General features: G+C 46.7%; 1 protein-coding gene and 1 non-coding gene across 3 annotated transcripts in view; both read right to left on the reverse strand.

Moving 5' to 3' along the window:
- Positions 1-2,454: 2,454 nt before the first annotated feature.
- Positions 2,455-22,664, reverse strand: part of AK2 (adenylate kinase 2) — a 20,913-nt gene continuing 703 nt past the window's right edge. Inside the window, exons 2-7 of one of the 2 annotated variants that reach the window (XM_010836939.1) lie at positions 14,157-14,282; positions 11,747-11,857; positions 11,525-11,619; positions 6,941-7,013; positions 5,585-5,780; positions 2,455-3,333 (exon numbers count right to left, since the gene is read on the reverse strand). In XM_010836939.1, coding sequence (XP_010835241.1) covers positions 3,329-3,333; positions 5,585-5,780; positions 6,941-7,013; positions 11,525-11,619; positions 11,747-11,857; positions 14,157-14,282 — 606 coding nt within the window. In that variant the 3' untranslated portion in view covers positions 2,455-3,328. Of the gene's footprint in view, positions 3,334-5,408; positions 5,781-6,940; positions 7,014-11,524; positions 11,620-11,746; positions 11,858-14,156; positions 14,283-22,664 lie in introns of those variants that run through there. The other variant, XM_010836938.1, reaches the window with a different exon arrangement.
- TRNAC-ACA lies at positions 5,178-5,249 on the reverse strand. The gene has a single exon. It is a non-coding gene; the product is annotated as a tRNA-Cys (tRNA).

Genomic DNA, 22,664 nt, shown 5'->3' on the forward strand with positions numbered 1-22,664 from the left:
GAAGCTATCTACAGAACAGAAACAGACACACAAACACAGAGATCAGACTTGTGGTTGCCAAGAGCGGGAGAGGGTGGGGAAGGAAGGCCGGGGAGTTTGGGATTAGCAGATGTAAACTATCATATATAGGATGGATAAACAACAAGGTGTTACTCGATAGTACAGGGAATTATCCAATCTCCTGGGATAAACCATAACAGAAAAGAATATTAAAAAGAGAATGTGTATATATGTGTGTGTGTGTATATATATATATATATATAAAAAAATATATATAAACAGCCATTTTGTTGTATAGCAGAGATTGGCACATTGTAAGTCAACTACACTTGTTTTAAAAAAGAAAAAAACAGAAGAATCTTTAGCCTAGCCTGGCTCCTGACTCAGGAAAACAGCTCTTGCCCACACCCACATTTTCACTGAGCTCCATCAGCACACACTGAGCGCCTGCTGCATGCCCACACAAAGTCTTGCTCGCCAGTGTCGTCAGCACATCTGAGGGGTGGAGATCATTCCCATTCAACGGCTAAGGTGCAATGATTTGCTGCAAGGCTGGTGGTGGAGGAGCTGCTGCTGAAACCTGTCATTTCTGACTCATGTAGCTTCTTCCTGAGAAAAGGCTAGTTAGGCTTCCAGAGGACCGAGCCTGCTCTTCACCCCGCTCCATCCTGTCTGTGACATTTCGTGCACATGAGATCCTAAACACATACCTTGGGTCCTCAGACTGTCAATGATTTACCCCAAACTGGCTCCGGCGGTGTGGGGCGTCCACGAAAAAGAATCCATCTGGAAGGGCCCTTTCTGCTACAGTGGCACTGCATCACTGGATCACTTCAGCAGCAAGGTGTCAGAGACTGTGAGTCCTGACTCTGCTTACGGTGCCCTCAGGAATGTGACCACTGCTGAGGCCTGGTCTCCTTCCCTGAGACAGAAGACAGCACTGACCACCTCCGGGGCTTTGCAGGGGCCGGGGAGAGGTCAAGCAAGGCCGTGGGTGTGGGGCTGCTGCACAGCACCTGACGTGTCAGTCTTCCTCATCCAATCTCGGTTTCCAGAGAGGAGGCCAAGCCCAAAGGAGCGAGCAAGAGCTCACCTGGTCTTCTTCCAGTTTATTCTTTCCACTCATACCACGTATCCTCCCAGGCTGCTCTGACAAAGATTTCCCTCAGTTTGTTGCATGACGATCAAGGAACAGAAGAAAATTTTCATGGGGTATTTAAATACTTTGGGGGATGAAAAGATCAAGGCAGATAAATCACGTGAGAATGACCCTGCAGAGGTGCGGGACGTGGTAGAGCAGGAGAGGGAGGAGTTGGAAGAGGGAGCAGGAGTTCAGACACCAGAAACAGGCCTGCCTCTCTCCAGAGTAAGAACACCTGCCTGGAGCAGGAAGGTGCTTCCAGCTCAGCTCCATCTGCTTTCAGCAATAGCAGTCACTCTCAGAAACCCCAGTGCAAAGGCAGCCCATTCAAAGAGCACAAGAGCTTCAGTTTGGACAAATGATTTAACCTCCTTTTTGCAGGGGAAGAGATGGATTTACAAAGAAGCAACCAAGGGTATTAAAGAGGCAGCTGAAAAGGCAGCCAAAAATCTGGCTTAGGGATTAGAAGCACTGGCTTTCTAGGCTGTGGACAACTGTTTGCTTAACGATCATTCACCCTGACAGGAAACAGGTTATTTTCCTATGTATCCTCGGATTCAGCTAGCATTTATCCAGTCTGTTGTGTGCCAGGTACCAAGTAGAAACCTTCTCCTTATAAACTTCATTAACTGCCAAATGAGTCTGAGAAGGTAGCATCACCAGCCTCTTATTAAAAATTATTTATCAACTTTTGGCTGCGCTGGGTCTTGGTTGCTGCCCGTAGGCTTTCTTCAGTTGCGGAGAGCACAGGCCACTCTCTAGTTGTGTTGCGCTAGCTTCTCACTGTGGTGGCTTCTCTTGTCAAGGAGCACAGGTTCTAGGGCACGTGGCCTTCAGCAGTTGCTGCATGTGGGCTCAACAGTTGCACCTTGCAGGCTTCAGAGCACAGGCTCAGTAGCTGTGGTACATGGGTCCAGGTGCCCCACGGCATGTGGGATCTTCCCAGACCCGGGATCGAACCAGTGTCTTCTGCAGTGGCAGGTAAGAGTCTTAACCACTGGACCACCACTAGTCTCTTTCTCACACAAGGAAACAGGAGCAGAGTAAATGATTGGCTGGGATTTGTTGTACATCCCTGAACCCAAAGCACAGCACTGTCTCCATTGGCCCAAGCTGCCTTGTCCTTGGGCTCAAGAAAATCCTGCAGATGAGCTGAAGGCCAAGAGGGAGCAGACTCTTCTTATGAACACACTCTTGGACCTTTCTGCCTTCTTATGACTTCTAATGACCCAGAAAAGGGCTTCTAAGTCAGATCCAGAATTCAGCATCATTTTACTAGCCCACAGCTCCTTAAAAAATGCCACAACAGGGGATACAAACTTTTAACACACTTTATTTAAGGGCCAAACAAGGCAGCATTTGGACAGTTAAGAAAGGCACCTCATTGAAAATAATACATCACAGTGTTGTAGACTGATCCCAGTCATAGGATTTGAGGATGGAAAGGACAGTCTTTGGATAATGTTGCTTAGGACACTTGCTCATTGATTAAAAAGAGTCCTTTCACACGATGTGGATGGAGGAAGGCAAGAGCGCAGGACTGTGGCGTATGCTGGGTGGCTGCCGAGGGCTCACCCGTGAGGGCAGGTGGGCTGGTAAATCAGTGGTGAGTATGGAAGGGAGGGACACCAGCCTGCCCCATGACTCCAGTAAGCCGGATTTGTTGAGACGCCGCCCCCAGGAACACATTCCATGTCTATTGCACGTGGGGAGATGACGTTCTGATTTCATGGTATGGGTAACCAGGATTAGTAATCAACTCCTGCCCTGTTCCAAGCTATGGGTCAGACAGGACAACAGTGTGATTTCCCGCATTCCTGGGCTGGCATGAGGTTCTGATCAAAGCTGAGGTCTCAGGGCACTGAGACCTGTCCAGTTGTCACCAGTCCAAAGTAAATGAAAGCATGATTCCTTAGAAATAATATTGCATCTCCTTGTTTCTATTTATACCCTCCAATCAAGTGTTTTAAAAAATTAATTTTCCCCTTTGCTTATGCTTTTAAGAGTTCTACTCCACGTAAATGAAACTGCTTCATGGCAACACAGCTCCTCTCCCCCGCTTGGGCCCTCACCGCTCCTCTGTCCCCATCCTTACCCTGACCGCCCCTCCCTCTGCCCAGCACCTAAGAGCAGGGATCATGCCGTGGGGTGATGAGTAGTGGTGCAGTCCCGCCTGGCCTTCTGTTACTAGGCTGAAATAAAGAGGAGACAAGAGAAAACAAAATGCATTTTTAAAAACCAAGTAACCATCAGAGAAGGTTGGCATGCACACCCCAGTAACCAAATGCATTAAACACTGGACATTTCTCTGCCAGGTGAAAGCTCTCATGCCTGCTGAGGTTAAGGCTCTGGAATTAAGCAAAGCAAAAATTGAATTCTACCCACCCCCAAGAGGACATATGCACCCCCGACGACCTTCCCTTTCCCATTGGCAGCCCAAATATCACATGTATATGTGTGCACGTGTGAATGCACACAGACAAATATTTGAGCACAGATCATGCACACGCTATCAGCAATCATTCAAGGACCTCAACTTTGAGGCCAAGTGCCTGCAACTGTCCCCAGTCAAAAGAGAGTCAACTCTAAGATTCATGAGGCCACCTCACCCAGAGAAGCAGCCCAGATCCCTGCAGACACAGCAGACAGTTTTGGTTTCACTCCCTTTCCTTGTCCATTCTCAGAAATCATGTGCTTCCCAGAAACATCCCATGCCAGGCTGGGTTTCCGTTAAGAATGGGTGGAGTTAGTCTCCAACCAGGGAAACAAGGCAGAGCAGAGCCAGCAGACACTCACTTGAAGCAGACAGAGAGGGACACAGGTGGCCACGTACCGCAGCCAGTTTCCAGGCGGACAGAGGACAAGCCCTCTGGTGGTCTCACAGACAGCAGGAGAGCTCAGGTCAGGTGGGGGCTGGGCACTTCCGAGGCCACTGCACTGAGTCAGCAGAGTACCCTGGGCAGGTGGCATTATTTACTGGACCTGTCACTGACTTTTTAATGGTTTTTCCAGAGCCTGCTGTTTTTGTGGTCCCTCATAGCAGTCTATTAATTCCTCCGTTTGCCACAGATCAAACCAGAGACCAAAAGGCACAGTGTGGATCTCAGGAGATGCCTAAGAGCCGGGAGCCGAGGTTAGGAAGAAAAGCTGGTTACGGCCATAGGTGATCTTATTTTGGGGGTGGTCCTTTCTTGGGGAGACTGTGGCCACCACCGTCATGACATAAGGGGTGAAGGACTAGATATGGAAGGGAGAGGGCTGAGTTCAAAAGGGATATATGTGACTTCATATCCTGTAGAGACTGGGCTTGAATAAATGCTAATCAACATGATCCCCAAATGATCCTCAAATCACCGTTTTGTTCACACTTGCAAACAGAGCAAACATTGAAAATAAAGACAAATCTATCCTGCTGTCTTTGGGGAAGTGGACTGGCTGCTCTCAGATGCCTAGCCTGGATGTTCAGAAGACAGTCTGAATTCAAGAGGACCTTTCACCTGGTTTAATTCTTTGGCATCAATTTAGTATTCAACACAGGTGCCGAATGATTCCTACTTTATAGAACCATGGGGCAGATCACAAAAATAATTCAACTTGGCCAGGCTCTTTCTATGGTGATACCCTCTCCCAGTAATTTCTGGAATCTATAAAGTAAGTGCCTTTTCATTCCTGTTTAGGGGGAAAAAATTAATGATCCCTTTCCACAATGACTCATTGACTTTTCATTATGGGTGAGAAAACAAGTGGAATTTCTGGCCAACAGGCTGCCATCAGGAACTGTAGCCCTGCCTGACTGCATGTGACCCAGGACTTCTAATTAGCTGCTGGAGATGGAAAAATACCCAGGAACTTGTCTGCCTGGCGGATACTTGAGTTAGTTTATTTTGGTTGAAAATAAAGTGAAGTGAAGTGAAGTCGCTCAGTTGTGTCTGACTCTTTGCAACCCCACGGATTGTAGCCTACCAGGCTCCTCTGTCCATGGGATTTTCCAGGCAACAGTCCTAGAGTGGATTGCCATTTCCTTCTCCAGGGGATCTTCCCAACCCGGGGATCGAACCCGGGTCTCCTGCATTGTAGACAGATGCTTTACCGTCTGAGCCACCAGGGAAGTCGAAAATAAAGAGTACGGCTAAAGAAGTAAACAGTCTCGCCTACAATTTAAGAAGTATAAGAGTGTACACATACTTATACTGACACACGTGTGTGCACGTGCACGCACATACACACCACACACACACACAGATGAGATGAGACTTGCGCACACACCAAAGGTACATGAAGCAAGTGCTTTTTTAATCAATACATCAAATGATATTCTTGCTGGCCTGAGGAAGCTTCCCTCTGCCTACTCTGCCATTCCCACCCACTCGTTCAACAGGGAAAGGAAGAAGAAAGAAGTTCCTTTTTGGACCCAACATTAAATAAACATAACCAAGTCTTTACATGTGGCTTTGGAGAATGCTGCTAGGATGCTTGCAAACACGACGTCAGGGGTCTGGGACGCATCGATGGCGGAGTGGATCCCCCGTTTACTGTAGTACTCCACCAGCGGGGTGGTTTGAGTGTGGTAGGCTTCCAGGCGGATTTTCAAGGCCTTCTTATTATCATCTGATCGGCGGATCAACGGTTCCCCAGTGATCTGAGAACAAGAAGAGGGCAATGAAAGGCTGGGACTCAGCAAGGTCTCCTAATCCAAGGCCAGATGCAGATCTGAGATGCTGTCTGATCCCAAAGTCCATCACAGGGAGAGACAGACAATCTAGACCTCCTTCAATAGAGAACTATGAAGACCTTCACTATTCCCAGCAAGCTGGTCCCAGGAGCAGACCACCTGGTCCAGAGAAATCGGGGAGCCTGAAATAGCAACTGCGAGAACAGGGCTGAGGGAGGCGATGGGCAATGTCTTTATCTCATAGCTGGTGCTCAGGCTGTTCAGCTTCCACGACAAACACTTGGAGGGTGAGAAACAAGAAAGAGAGGCCCCTGAGACCAGGAGAATACATCAAAATCAGAGCTGCAGTAGAAATTACGATCTTAACTGCTTCAGTTTTTTACCAGGCCATCAACGTTCTAAATGTGGCAAGTGGGGGGGGGGGGGGTGCTGAGTGATAACATTGCAGATCTGAAATGCGACAGAGCTGACAGATGGCTTTGCAACCTGTGTGACCTGATGAACTTGTCTCATTTGATAAGGTTAAGTCCAGGAAATTCATTCTGTTGTGGCCTGCATGTTCTAAAACAGACTAAATGAACTATTTATGCAAATATTTCAGTGACTATGTATGAGACCCTCCCTTTTACATCTGCAAACAACTGAAGACTGTCATAGGAACTTGGCAGTGTTAACCTGGCCAAGCCCTTCTGGAATCTGCAGGGCACAGTAGAGTCATTAGAGAGAGGATATTCTTCTGAAGTGGGGCTGGTCAACAAACCTCTCTTCAGTCCTGTCCTCCCAACCCTGGCTTTAATTCAGGCCTCCAAGCAGCCTTCTCCTCCTGATTAGGTCACCACTGAGGTTCCCATGATGCCAGGAAGGGGCTGCTCTGGACAAAACAGGTACAAACTGGGCACCATCAAGTAGCTGGCACTGGTGGCTACCTCAAGGTCAAACAGTAAGTCACCTGGAGGGACACTCTAAAGACGAGCCACAGTCCATGTGATTTACGTGACAGTGATACTTCGCATAGTTTAATGATGGTGGGAGGAACAGAGGGAAGATGAGAAGAACAAAAGGAAGAAAAAGTGAAGAAAGAAAGAGTAAAGAAAGAAAAGGACGTTTCCCGTCCTCAATTTACATACATCATCTTTCATGGGTTCCTTTGGGGGATTGAACTCCTCGTGGTAGGAGCGGCCACTCTGGGGGTGAATCAGTCTGCAAGACAGCAAATGAACGTCAATCAGGCCGCTGGAACTCCAGGGGTCTCCAAGACCACAGGCACAGAGAAGCTGGATGCAACGACTTTAATCCAGCAGAGAAACCAGTTACAGGCATCCCTTGCTTAGGAAAGTAACTGGGCATATACCAGAGCGAGTATCTTTTCTCTTTTGACCCAACATTAAAATAAGTGTCTGTCTGGCTGGAGGCTGGCATGACAGCCTGTGGGCTGTGTGTCCCATAGGTCTCACACAGCCACCCATGTATTCACCTGTTCGTTCAACAAGTGCTGACTAACTGCCTAGTCCAGTTCAGGTCTTGAGCTGAATCCAGGGGCTACAGAGAAGTGAGTCAAGATCCCTGGTCACAAAGAGTGCTTAATGTAGAGAGGGAGACAAATGTGGAAATAAATAAGTAACTACAGTAGATGTGGTAATCCTTTAACAGAGACTTGGACAACGTGCCATGGGGGACAGAGGACAGAGAGACTACCCTTATTTTCTAACCTACTTTGGGTAAAAAACAAGAAAGGCGCTATAGGAAAAAACACGTGCTATGGACGCAGATGTCACCAGACAACGCCGCATACCTCTGACCACAGAGACACAGACAGCCCAGCCATCAGAGGGCAATGCTCAAGGTGTCAAGAAAACTGACACATTAAGTCACAGAACAAAGAGCTCAAGAAGCAGCTTCTATCTGGCACGGGATATGTAGCTGGCAGCTGCATCTCTGCCATGTCCCCTTAAGCAATAAGCCCACGCCCCTGACTGGCAGTGGCCACACCACAGGAGCCCCGAAACCTAAGAAGGGAAGGAGGCAGGCCAAATGCTGCTCCGCGGCTGGGGCCCTCTCAAATTCCCGTGGTCTCCCAATTCTATGCCAACCAAGATCTGCTTATTTAACCGATGGCTGCTCTCTTCATGAAGTCTGTTAGACCAGAGCATCCCAACATTTTCTACCTCTTGGCAGGCACAGAAAGTACTCAGCGTGCTTGGTCTGGTGGCAGAGGGGGTCAGTATTTCAGCACATTAGTTGGGAAAGTCTGAGTCAGACTTCTGAAGCCACACAAATTTGCAAAATGTGGCACTGTGTTTCCATGACAGCATAATTTTGGGGGGCTAAGGGGTCCATTTATAGAATAAGGTGGTCAGGGGACAAGTGACTGCAATCACACAGCCCAAGGTTGAGCCTTTCTTTGAGTTGCTGGAGGGGTTCCTCTGGTGCATTCACTGGAAATGATGCCCACTGGGAGACCCAGAGAGAGGAAGAGCAGGAGCTGGGGCTCGACTACAGCTTTCTCTTTGGGAAGGGCTGGGGGCATGAGATGGGGACCATGTTTTTTTTTTTTTTTTCTGGCTGAACCTCGAAGGATGTGGGATCTTAGTTCCTCAACCGGGATCTGAACCCATGCCCCCAAGCATGAAGTCTTAACCACTGGACCACCAGGGAAGTCCCTGGACCATGTTTCATCACCTTCTGAATAGCACAGGGCATATAGCAGCCAGGCAGCAACAAACACAACTCTCTCCTCTCCATGTCTCTACATCAGCTCTCGCTCACTCTCAGATTCCCTCAGCCCTCCAGTTACATATAAATACACTGCTCCTTCTCCACCCTCAAATATCATTTTAAGAAGAATGCAAGACTCATTTTTTAGAAGGGAAAAGAAATCAATCTCCAAGTTCTTAAAATGGGACTGGTCTCAAGGACCAAAGTACCAAAACAGCTCTTAGACCCACTGAGCCTGGCCTGGAGGTGAAGATGTGGGGGGACCAGGCTGGGATGCTACAGCCACTGCTGCCTTGGCTGAGATACTTCAGACACCTGCGTTCTCATCCACAGAATGGCAATGGGACAAGACATAAGAAATCAATGAAACCAGAGAGCCAACACTGAACAGGTTAAACAAAACCCACCAGCCATACTTATGGCAAGGAATAAAATAATCACCCATAAAATTATTAGAAGTGAGGCCTGAGCCAATTCAATCTTATCGTGTCAGATAAGATCCATATTAAACTGGTTAGTTCCTGACTCTCTTTCTGGCAACCATCAGCACAGTGGACGATGAGGCAGAAAGCAGGCTTTTGGTGCCTGTTCTGCCACTGACATACGTACAAATGGACTTGGAAAAGCACTTTCACACAGTCTGACCTGTTCTGTTTCCTCCTCTGTGAGGAGAGCACTCACTTCCAAACCGAGAGACTGAGCCTTCCCTCTTTCGCCCTCTACAATTGTGTAGTTTGTTTTCAGAATCTCTCGGTTCCCCACCAGCCAACTTCAGCCTCGTCACTCCACAGGTGGATCACACGAGGCTCCTTGGTGGGGTCCTTGTCTGTTTCTTCTTTCCCTCAACTGAGCCTGTATCCCAGGACCAAGCCAATATTATTACAATGCTGTATCGGCCACAGCACCTAGTGGCTTAAGAACATCCCATGACTCCTGACTCAGGCAGGTCTACCCTCTCTGCTCCTTGGCAGACCTTGCAGCTTCCCAACCTCTCTCATTCTACCATCCAGCCTCCTAGGCCATTTCTCCAGCTCTGGACATTCTTGCCTCTACTTCCTTCTGGGAAAACGTCAATAAAATCCTCTCTACCCAGGAAGGTCAAGTCTCACTTTATGCCTCTCTCCTAGCCAACCTTCCCTCTCTGCCCACAGGCTCTCTTACTGGACTCCTATTGCACTAAACAGCCCATGTTTCATGTAGGGTTTGTGGACACTCTGAGGTCAGAGATGGGCACTGGTATATCCTCTCTTGGTCCCTTGCTCCCAGAGCTGTGCTGTGCACAAAGCAGGCACTTAGGAAGCTGGGCCAATCAGATCAAAGGTCCCTTGTGTCATCTAGTTCTGTTAACATTTACTTTGCAATGTCTGGGACCCCAGCCCTGGTGATGTCCCTTCCTAACAACCCTACTGCTTCTTGGACTGTATCAACTTTGCCTACTCTGTGCCAGTGCAAAGAAACAAAAAATCTGCACTGAAGGAGCCTATGCAATAGCTGGAAATATGAAACCTGGACATTTGAAAAGGAAATTAATACAAGGTGCATTCCCCTGTATCCAACACCACCTTCCAGAACACATCTAACACTTGTTCTGCTGCCTGAGGCTCTCCTTAAAGACACGAACTGCAGACACACGGGGGAAAATGCTCAACCTCATTAGGAAATCAAAGTAGTACATTTATAATAAAAAAAATCATGTCCCCCTTAATTACTAACTTACATGTACTACAATGGTCAGAGCATCAGTTTGCCAGTAGACAACTAGTAGAAACACAAATATACAACAACTAGGGAATAATGAAGTAAATGATGGTTCATCTACTGTGAAACAACATGCAGCAATGAAGAATAATGGTCACAGGAGGCTGGTTCAAGATGGAAAGCTGACCACCTTCCTGAGATTCCATTAAAATGACTAAAGGGGGACTTCCCTGGCGGTCCAGTGGTTAAGACTTTGCCTTCCAAAGAGGGGGCTTGGTTTCCATCCCTGGCAGGGGAGCTAAGATTCCACATGCCTTGTGGCCAAAAACCAAAATATAAAACAGAAACAATATTGTAACAAATTCAATAAAAGACTTTAAAAATGGTCCACATTAAAAAAAAAAAAAAAAAAAAACAACCCAGGTTTAAAAATAAAGTGTACTATTGGTACAGTAATAGACAGATGAATTTTTAAAAAAATAAATAAAATGACTAAGGGATAAAAATAAGATATGGTCTATAATAAAGATAAGAATGGGAGGGTCTATTAGTAGTTGGAAGCTTCCCGCATATCTCTGGAAGGCAGCACAAAGCAGATGTAGAGTGTCGGTGAAAGGGTTAAGTAAACTGTAGCCTGGAGCAACGGCACTCTTTAAGAGCCACTCGCACTCTTTAAGAGCCACTCGTTAGAAGCTGAAGCGTTTCTGTGTTCAATGTTAACCCCTATAGAGAAGTCAGCACTTTAAAACAAAACACACAAATAAATTAGTGTTTTTTGCTAAGCTGGCTGTACCGTGAACAAAATTTCTTCAATTTTCTAAACTCTGTGAAGATTGTCCTACTATTTTTATAAGAAATAAAAAGCCTACAGCAAGGTATGGCAACTCCAACTGAAATCAAACTTAAAAAGCACTGAAATGGAGATACACATGTAAGGAATTTAGTATTTCTTAAGCACCCATGTCAGCAAGGTTCTGAACTATGCACAACACGCTATCTATCATGCACAACCGTTCCTTGAAGCAGGTACTATTACCCCCATGCAACATAAGGATACAGCCTTAGAGAGGTTAAGAAACTTGCCTAGGGTCAGAGTTAAAAGGTGACAGGACTGAGCTGCTGCTGGACTTTGGATCCCTTGCTCTTCTTTCCACATCCCCATCCCATGTCACCAAATAAGATCAATCCCCCTGGAAACGGCACTAAGCTTCATGGCTGGGATTAGGCCAGAGCAGTTCCTGTGGTCTGCCAAAGCTCTGATGAAGCATGAAAAGAAGGGACCTTCAGGAGACAAATACCTTCCTGTGATTCTCCGGATGAGCAGAGAGTCTGGGATGCTGAATTCAATCACAGAATCAAGCTTCTCTTTCCTCTTCTCCATGAGGTCATCAAGCTGTAAAAAGAGCATGTGGCCCACCTAAGCTACCAGAGCTTGATAAGACCCATTTCCCAAAGGAATAAAGAGATAAAGGACCAGGATTTGCTTTCCTGGCTTGGTGTTACAAAACCAAGTCACTCACCATTTCTGCCTGCCTCACGGTCCGAGGGAAGCCATCCAGAAGAAAACCATTTTTGCATGGAGGGGTCTCCAAATTCTTTTCAATGAGCTCCAAGACCATTTCATCACTCACCTGGAAGTCAAGAACAAAACAGTTGTTGGGGTTATATCCATTAACTAGGTGGCAATAGCCCAACTCCAGGGTTATTTAAGTCTGTGTCTGTATAGCCTGATTACTAAACAGGTTCTTGACCCCAAAGAAGCAAAAATCAGAGCAACTATGGAGTGGCTCCCTTTGGAAGATTCAGTTTCATGATTATTTCTGTGCTTGCCACACACACATTCTCTTCCCTTGAGACTCTCCTGTGTCCCAGTAATCAGGGAGAGGAAAGAGGATTCCAGGGCCTGTCACCCCATCTAGAGACCTCCAAGTCTTAGGTCCCGAAGGCCTCTCTGGCTATTAGTCAGAGTCCTAACCATCAAATAACAGCTTCTCGGCAATTAGCAGTCCTCCAGACACAAGAAAGTGAGGGTACACGGCTGAGAGACCACCTGAGGGAGGCTCCAGGAGAGAATGAGCGTTGACCAAAATGTCAAAAGGCACCAACTTAACCTGTTTCACAATTTTGATTAGGCTAACAGTAAAGGGACCCAGGCCACCTTGGACAGGAAGCAACAGAGAAGTTTACTGACCTGACAAGACTGGGTCAGAACCAAGGAGCCAGCCCAACGGCCTCTAAGCCTCTCTGAAAACTCTAGTGAGGACCCTCTTTGGCTTTCAAAAACTGGTTATCCTGGGTTATCACTGGAAGAAAAGCTCCCTGCCAGTGTTAAAGTGAAGGCTGCCCATTTTGGTAGCTAACGCTCTTATCTCCTGGGACCAGCTGTGAACTTGGGGACAAAGTATAAGCTCTACGACTAAGTGAAGGCTGGAGATAAGTAATCTCATTGCCACATCCCATTTTGTTCTCAGTACAGGATCTTCTATCAAGGTCCAAAGTCCAAAATACCCAGCTCTCAGGAGTGACTGACAGCCTCACTCACATGAAGGGCAGGCCAGAAGTAAAGGGGCAGTGGGCGCGTCAGCAGAGCTAGCCCAGATCCACAATCTCAAAGCCTTACAGGAGGTTAACTCAGCCCAGCACCTGCCCTAACCAACATACTAAGATATGAAGACCAGAGGCCCAAGCACAAAACGATTCTTCCCAAGACCAAATCCCAGAAAAACTCAGTTACAATTAAGCTCTGGCACCTAGGTGGTGCTGGTGGTAAAGAATCCGCCTGCCAATGCAGGAGACATAAGAGATGGGGGTTCGATCCCGGGGATGCGAAGATTCCCTGGAGGAGGGGATGGCAATTGATTCCAGTATTCTTGCCTGGAGAACTCCATGGACAGAGGAGTCTGGCAGGCTACAGTCCATATGGTCGCACAGAGTCAGATACTGCTGAAGCAACTTAGCACACACACTAACCAAAACGATCTAGTGGATAACAAATTGTACTTCTCCTATCAGATCAACTGGACTAAAAACAAGAGAAAATGCTATTATATTCTCCAAATAAGAAGGATACTTTTGTTAACTGCCAAGCAACCCCTCTGTTAAGAGACACAGAAGAGAGTCACAAAAGTAAGTAAAAGCACCCTGTGCCTTCTTGAGTCCTCTCTTGAAGGACCCTTGAGTTCTGGTCTAGGGATGTCAATTTTGTTTCTGGCTCTAAAAACTAGGGTTGTATTACAAAATACGCCAGCATAAAGGAACTTCAAGAATACTGTGAATAAAATCAGTGCCATAAATTCAGAATGAACCAAGCAGACTTGCTAATGTAAAAGTTCATATAATCTTCCAGTTTGTTAAAACACCCCACAGCACAGGGCTGTCTGACAGAACTTTCTACAATGATTAAAATGTTCTATCTCAGGGCTTCCCTGGTGGCTCAGTGATCTGCCTGAACGAATCTGCCTGACAATGTAGAAGACAGGTTCGATCCCTGATCCGGGAGGATCCCACGTGCTGCAGGTCAACTAAGCCCATGTGCCACAACTACTGAGCCTGTGCTCTAGAGCCCAGGAGCCACAACTACTGAGCCCACATGCCGCAAGTACTGTGGAGCTCATACTCAACCACAAGAGAAGCCACCGCAACAAGGAGCCTGCACACCGCAACGAGAGTAGCTCCCACTCGCCACAACTAGAGGAAAGCCTGTGCAGCAATGACGATGCAGCACACCCGAAAATACAGAAATACAATTATATATATTAAAAAGTTCTATATCTGTGTTGGATAGCAAAACCCTGAAATGTGGCAAGTGAAGCTGAGAAAGTTAATTTTAAATTAAAATGAATTTCAATAGCTGCATGTGGCTGGTGGTCACCCTGGCGGGGCAGACCTGGACTGAGGAAGATCAACATTCATTGGTCCCACCAAACCTACCAGCTTCCCGGCATCCATAGTCGCCTTCAGCTTCTTTCCCAGCTCTGAGCCGGAAGCCACCATGGCCCTCAGCATGTCTCCGGTAGCCAAATGGCAGACACAGAAGTTTTTAGCCAATTTGGGTGCCTGTGGAGGGCAGGACAAAACACGGGATACGGTTAACAGTGCAGGCCTTGGAGTTTGACTGCCGGGGTGTGAAGCTGACTCTGCCACTTTCTGGGTGTGTGCAGAAATGCCAATTTCCTTACCTGTAACAGGGATAAAACTACCTTATGTTATATTCTAACCCATGATTATAGGGTTGCAGGAAGAATCACATGAGATAATACATGGAAGGACTTGCAACAGTGCACCTAGCACAGGAAATTGTCATAAATAGCAGCTATTATCGCTGCTTTCACTAGACACACTAGTGACACTTAAGCCTCAGCTTCCCCATTATGAATGGGAATAGAAACAGACAGTTGCTCTGAAGTTTAAATGAGTTCACGTATATAAAGCACTTGGCACAATGCCTGGCATGTAACATGCTGAATGAGTATTTGCCAAAGGAATGGATGTGTGGATGTCAAGTACTGTGGTCACTAGTGTGGGAGGCGGCTGGGGCCGGATGCAGAAGTCTCCCCCGGGCAGACTCGGCCTTCCCCTTCCCTGTCACCAGGTAGCTGCATTACCTGCGCCAAATCACTTAACCTCTCAAGAGGCACAGTTTTCTAATCTGTTTAAAATGAAAGTACAAAAAAAATAATAAAAAATAAAATAAAATGAAAGTACAAAGGCTCCATCTCAAAAGGTAGCAGTGAGCATCAGATGAGCTATGTATGAAGACCACCTGACAAGCAGTGGGGCTTCCCAAGTGGTGCTGTGGTAAAGGAGTGCAGGAGACATAAGAGATGTGAGTTTGATCCCTGGGTCGGGAAGATCCCCTGAAGAGGAAACGGCAACCCACTCCAGTATTTTTGCCTGGAGAATCCCATGGGCAGAGGACCCTGGCAGACTACATTCCATAGGATTGTGGAGTCAGACACGACTGAAGCGACTTAGAACAGCACAGCACCTGGCAAAGTAAGCTCTTGGTAGTTCTAGTAGGCAGGACAGCCTTTTGGTTAACAGCATTGGGCTGCAGAGTCAAACTGCCTGGGTTTCAGACACCAGGTCCACCAAGCCTGGATATGTGACTTGAGAAAAACTGTATCACTTCTGTAAATTTTAAATTCCTCTAGGTAAAATGGAGATGGTACTATCATCTCCTGTATCACTGGATTGATGAGAGATTATGAAGGATCACTGTAAGCGTTCAGGAAGCATCAACTGTTACTGTGACCCTTGCCTTAATTCCATGTTCACTCATACGCCTCTTCCTAGAACCTCGCTGGGAGCCAGCGAAACAGATGAATAGGAGACACAGACTCTGTCCTGTATGAGCTCACAGTTCAGTAGACTACACAACTGAATGAATACCAAAGAGGAAGAGACCCTGGACAGTTCTACGTTGGTTTCGCAGAGGCAAAAAAGAATGTAGAATTCAAAAGGAATAGAATCAGTTCAAAAGCCTAACACTTACCTTTCTGGTTCAACTGTTATAGAAAATAAGTAGGGTGGGGACCTTGTTCAAACTAGTTGGTTGGGAGTTTTCTCAGATGCACATGATAAAAGCCAAATAGACAGGGTTCAGTGCAACAAGTGCTGATTTGTGAGTCACGGACTGATTCGGCTCAAGCAAAGAACTGATTTCTGAGCAAAACAGAATCCAGGTGAGGTGTTAAAAACAGCACTTTAGAAAAGCAATGAAAGTCAGGCCCCTCTGGCAATGGAAAGTCTCTGGTCCTTTGGGCTGGCACAGCGGCCACAAAACCAGAAGGCTGTGCTTTTCTGGCGATCTTTCTTCTTGGTTGTTGAAATTAACTTGGGTGGAAAACTTGGAGGTCATGCCTCTTCCAAGGGACAGACTAACCAAAACACCAGCGAAGCGCTGTCAGCACAGAACCTAACCATCCTATTTTTATCACCCCAAACCACAGGACACTTTTGTGCTGTTCCAGGCGACTGGACTCTGCAGCTCTGTGGAACAACACTCTCAGAGGGAAAGGGTGGCACGGAGGAAGACTAACTCCTTCATTTTTTGCTGGCTGCACAGGAATCATTGTGGTGGGCTGCAAAGAGCATGAACCGAGGAGTCAGACAGATCTGCATATGAACCTGGCGGCCCCCAAAAGCTGGATGACCTTTGGCTAGTTACTTAACGTCTCAGAATCTGTTTCCTCACCAGTTAAATGGGGGATGATGTCTACTTCACAGGGCTGTTGTGAGGATAAAATGAAATAAAGTACCCAAAACATCAGACACACTCTGTGCATGTGTGTGCACTCATTCAGTTGTGTCTGACTCTATGCGACCCCCAGGCGGATTCTTTACCAGTGCGCCACCTGGGAAGCCCCAGACACTGTAGGCATTCAGTAATTAGAAGGCCTCCTTCATGGTCTTCATTTCTTACACTATTCTTTAATTGCAAACTATAGAAGAACCCTAATGAAATGGCTGTATTATATTCCCCTGACTTCACGCTTATACTTTAAAGCAATGCTTTTTCTACTCCAAACCACCTAAGGGTGCTGCTAAAATACAGATTCTAATTTAGTAGGGTGGGGCCTGAGCATCCGATTTTAAACACGCCACAGGACTGGCTATGCTGCTGACCCCTGGGCCATATTCTGCTGTGGCTGAGGCCCTGAGCCACATGTCTCACTAGCCAAGGGCCACTTTTGAGCCCAAGAAATAGGCACCCCACCTGTGTGAGAAACCTGTGATTGGGGAAGGTGTAGGTCAGAAAGGCTCAAACTGTTAGGATGGGAGGCTGCACGGTGGGGCTGCTGCTGCTGCTAAGTCGCTTCAGTCGTGTCCGACTCTGTGCGACCCCATAGACGGCAGCCCACCAGGCTCCCCCGTCCCCACTCTCCAACTTCAGTGTGTTACCACAATCATCTAGGGCACGTGCTAAAAATACAAAGTCTGGCCCCTCTTTAAAGTGTATGATTGAGCGACTTTCAGACCTGTTATGGGGACTTGATAAGATTATATATCCACAAAATAATTCAGCACAGTGCCCGACAACTAGGGAAATAAAGGGAAACTGATAGTCAAGATAGTCAAGATTTGATTTAATCAAGATCACTTGTCTTCTAGGGGGCTTCCCAGGTGGCTCAGTGGTAAAGAATCCACCTGCTAATGCAGGAGACGTAAGAGACACGGGTTTGATCCCTGCGTTGGGAAGATCCCATGGAGGAGGAAATGGCAACTCCTCCAGTACTCCTGCCTGGAAAATTCCATGGACAGAGCAGTCTGGTGGGCTACACTCCACAGTGTTGCAAGGAGTCGGCCTGAGTGACTGAGCACACACACTTGTTTTCTCACCTCACAATCGTCATCCGTGCAGTCTTTCCCACTTTCACCTCCAGTGCCTCTGCACATACAGTTGCAATCATCTAAAATACTGTTGGACGCGCTACCACCCCGCAAACCACACACACATTCAGAAGCCTCAACGTTCCCCTAGGGCAACGAGGGAGAAGTTCTAATAGCTATAGTAGTGTGCTCCATGCCCTCCCCAACCAACTTCCTTTACCTCCCAAGCTACTCAAATTTGTCCCCACAAGCCCCCTACCTGGATGCCCTGCACCACTGCTGACAGCTGCTCTATGTTTGATTTCCAAATACATAAGCCTCTCCAAGGACCTCAGCTCAAGCTCCTCTCTATGCAGGAATACCCTCTCCCTTCCCCTTACTGGTCCAAGTTCTACCCTCTCCCTTCTAGAGTCAACTTCTGAGCATCTCTCCCCCACCAAAAACCTCCCCAACTGTCCTTTCTTCCTCTGAGAAGGAATCATCAGCTAACTCGGTGTTTGCAAGATGCCAAGCAATTTTCCCATGCACTGTTTTACAGTATGTATAATACGTAACTGGAGAAGGAAATGGCACCCCACTCCAGTATTCTTGCCTGGGAAATCCCATGGACAGAGGAGCCTGGCGGGCTACCGTCCATGGGGTTGCAAAGACTTAGACATGACTTAGCAACTAAACCACATTAATACATAACAAATACAGGAGGTAGTAACTAGTTTTATCTGTGTTTTACAAATGAAATTCAGAGGCTAAGTTGACCCAAATTGCAAAGTTAGTAACAGCAGATCTGGTAACTGGTCTCAAGACTGTCAAGCCCTAGCTCTTATCCATGACACTAAATAGGCTTCTTTACCCTGCAGCTCTAGCAAGGAACTTACCTAACAAAACATGCCACCACCACCCCCAAAGCCTTAGTGGCTGTCCTTGGGGAAGGTGTGTATGTGTGTGTGTGTGGAAGGGAGTGCAAGAAGCCTTCACAGTGCTGGCAATGTTCTGTTTCTTGATATGGGTACAAGCTACACAAGTGTGTTCACATGTGAAAATTCATCAAGCCGCCCTCTTAAGATGTCTGCACCTTTCTCTGTGTGTATTATACTTAAAGTCATTTAAGAGCACAGAAACCTGCGTTTGAATTTCAGCTGTACCTTTTAACTGACCATGTAACCTCAGGTTAGTGATTCTTTGAGACTATTTCTTCATCTATAAATTGGGTGTATCAGTGGGTAGGTAGGAGAAAGAATGGAACATTCTTCACTGGGAGGTTAGGAGGAAGAATAGAAGATTCTCAACAAATCATAAGTGAAAGTGGCTCAGTCATGTCCGACTCTTTGCGACCCCATGGACTATACAGTCCATGGAATTGTCCAGGCCAGAACACTGGAGTGGGTAGCCTTTCCCTTCTCCAGGGTATCTTCCCAATCCAGGGATTGAACCCAGGTCTCTCACATTACAAGCAGATTCTTTACCAGCTGAGCCACAAGGGAAGCCCAAGAATACTGGAGTGGGTCACCTATCCCTTCTCCAGCAGATCTTCCCGAAACCAGGAACTGAACTGGGGTCTCCTGCATTACAGGTGGATTCTTTACCAACTGAGCTATCAGGGAAGCCCTCAACAAATCACAGTCCTTGTTCTAACCCTGAACTATCTGAACAGTTGTCAGTCACTCATCAGTACTTCCCCTGTGGTACTCTGCACTAGTAAGTACTGCCTGCATGTATGTTCGTTTCTGCTCCTACATTTAAGACTGCAAGCAACAGGATGCTAATGCTGTTCAAGAAATCAGTCACACGTTCAAATCCTATCTTCGCTACTTTACCTATGTCCTAGGGCAAGATACAGACTGGGCCTCAGTTTATCAGTAAAAAGGCAAAGATAACAACAGGACCTTCCTCCAAGGGCTGAAAGATTAAATCAGATGACATTAAATCTGGATTAAAAGGATTAAATCTCTGGCTGGGGGGAGTGGTGGAGATGGGGGGGAATACGGGGAGTCTGTCACAGAACCCAGGAAAGGGTGACTATTTTGCGATACTACACCCTCTTGAGGGCTACCCTGCAGCTCTAGCAAGGAACTTACCTAAGAAAACATGCACAGGGTAGGAGACAAATCTAACCCAGGGCAGCAGAAAGAGCAGGAGCTCCAGAGTCATTCAGATGCAAGAGCAGCCAGTTACTTGCCCTGTAACCTAGAGAACAAGCTATTTGGGCTTTAGTTTCTCTATCTGTAAAAGGGGGAATAGGAACGTGGGTCTCACTGAGTTTGCTTCTGCACTGTGTTAGTGCACAGACATAACTGACCAAGCCTGATCTGCAAGACGGCAGCTGACAGCCTACACGTGCTGGCCGTGAAAAGCCGGTGTCAGCTGGACACATGGAAGAAACTATGAGAGGGGTTAGCAGAGGAAAACAGGAAACACACTGTGGTTTTGGCCGCACCCTAAGAACATCCAACCCCAAAAGGGAGACAGGGAAATAAGGTTATTTAAACAAAACAACAAACCCACGAGGTCCAGATATTTTAGACATTATTATGGAGAAAGCAATGGCAACCCACTCCAGTACTCTTGCCTGGAAAATCCCATGGACGGAGGAGCCTGGGAGGCTGCAGTCCATGGGATCACGAAGAGTCAGACACGACTGAGCGACTTCACTTTCCCTTTTCACTTTCGTGCATTGGAGAAGGAAATGGCAACCCACTCCAGTGTTCTTGCCTGGAGGATCCCAGGGACCTCGGAGCCTGGTGGGCTGCCGTCTGTGGGGTCACACAGAGTCGGACACGACTGAAGTGACTTAGCAGCAGCAGCAGCATGCTGATGCAAAAGCAGGCAGCTTAAAAATGTTTAACTATTTCAGTTAAAACTAACTTTTAAAAGGAAACAATTATTTCCGCCATGCCAACATTAAATACCTTAGACACTGAGTTTATACAGGTGTAAAAGGAAGCACCAGTGGGAAGAAAAAAATTAGTACTAGGCACTCACCCAAGGTACAGGACAACCTGTAAACTGAAAGAGACTTGAGGGACTTCCCCAGTGGTCCAGCAGCTGACTCCAAGCTCCCTATGCAGGGGGCGCGGTGTTCAACCCTCAGTCAGGGAATGAGATCCCACATGCTGCAACTAAAGATCGAAGATGCTGCGCGTGGCCACTAAGATCCAGTGCAGTCAAATAAATAAACACTTAAAAAAAAAACTAATAAAAAAATGAGACTTGAAATGCAAATGAATAGAAACATAAACATTTACTCCCACTATTTATTTTTTATGGAATATTATGTTTTTCTACAAAAAAGAATGTCTTTTAGATACACACTGAAATATTTAAATAATGAAATGTTACAGTATCTGGGAGCTTCTTTAAAATCATTTGTGAAGGGAGACCAGATGGGGAAGGAATGGCCACCAGCTGATGGTAGCTGGGCCTGGACGTGTACCTGGGGGCTCATTACACCATCCTGTCATCTTTTGTGTATTCAAACTCTTCATAACTAAAAGCTGGGGTGTGTCTGCAGGCTACAAGCTGCTGCAGGCTGCCACTCTGCAACCTCTGATTTATGAACAGTTTTAATTCCTTAAAACTACAACTGCCAGTATCCCTATGGTTCCCAATACCTTAAGAAAGGTGTACAGAGGTTAAGCAACTTGTGTAAATTTTACCCTTTCAAGTGCCAGCTAAAGTCACATCTCCCTGACTTCCATAAGGCCTTCTCTGACCAACTCTCATCATATATACACCCCTGTAAGTCAGCTCACAAGTAGAATTTCCCTCAAAACTTCCTGAGTACATCACCCTTTACACTGAGCTACAACTGAGTTGGGGGTTGAGGGAATGTATTATCAGTTAAGATGAGTGAGTCAACAATTAGTGAACACCTACTATGCGCCTGGTTGTCATCTAGGTGTGCTTTACACACACATAATTTTCCAGTATCCTTGTTAACTTTTGGTCTAGAGGGACAAGGACCTTCTCCGTCTTGTTTACTGTTCTATCTCCAATGTCTCGTGCTCAAGAAATGCTGACCGCATAAGCATTATCCCCATTTTTCAGCTGACAGCAGTGAGGCCTAGAAGTTACAAGTCTGTTAAACTGTCAAGCCCTTGCCTCAGCACTGAGATTGGCTGCCCATTTCACAACCACTGAAATTATTAACCTCAATATGAACCAAGGAAAAAAAAATCAATGCATTTGAGTTACCTTGTTTATCTTGGTCACTCACAGCAGAAGTCCATAGAGTTTGGGATTAAATATACCTAGCCACAGGTTACCTAATAACTGAGGGTGGCAGAAACAGGAAAGAGGAACCTTCCGTATGAAAGGACAAGGGGATTAGGCTAACTGTGAGCCTCAAGGGCAAATCGGCTCTGCCTACAGAGAGAAAAGGGAAAGTGGTCTTTCTTGATTGAGTGCGTGTGTGCTCAGTTGTGTTCAACTGTTTGCAATTCCATGGACTGCAGCCCACCAGGTCCTCTGTCCATGGGGATGTTCAGGCAAGAATACTGCAGTGGGTTGCCATTCCCTTCTCCGCAGGATCATTCCCACCCAAGGATCACTGGCAGGCAGATTCTCTACCATTGAGCCATTTCGGAAGCTTTTCTTGACCTAGTAGCCAGAGCCAAAAAGCAAAGTCACAGGAATGAACTGAATCCTCCCAGACTCCCCTTCTCGGCATCATCCATATCTAGTAAACTCATCAAGTGCCAAGTAATGTGCTGGGTGTCACAAGAGTTCCAAGAAAGAGTAAGACAAATTGTCTGCCCAGACTTTGTAATCTTTGCAAGGACTAGGACTAGAAGAGGGGGCACAGAGCAGCATCCAGAACCTCATTTCCTTAGGAGCTCAGATTTTCAGGAATTCTCTCTTTAGACCCTAACAACCAGCAAAATCCTGAGGTCTGGGAGGGGCGGGAGCAATTCCAAGAGGATAATAACCCAATCTGTGGGCTTCCAGGAGAAGGCAGTGGCACCCCACTCCAGTACTCTTGCCTGGAAACTCCAATGGATGGAGGAGCCTGGGAGGCTGCAGTCCATGGGGTCGCTAAGGGTCGGACACGACTGAGCGACTTCACTTTCCCTTTTCACTTTCGTGCATTGGAGAAGGAAATGGCAACCC

The sequence above is a fragment of the Bison bison genome, unplaced genomic scaffold (assembly GCF_000754665.1).
Source record: "Bison bison bison isolate TAMUID 2011002044 unplaced genomic scaffold, Bison_UMD1.0 scf7180017864068, whole genome shotgun sequence".
Taxonomy (NCBI): Eukaryota; Metazoa; Chordata; class Mammalia; order Artiodactyla; family Bovidae; genus Bison; species Bison bison.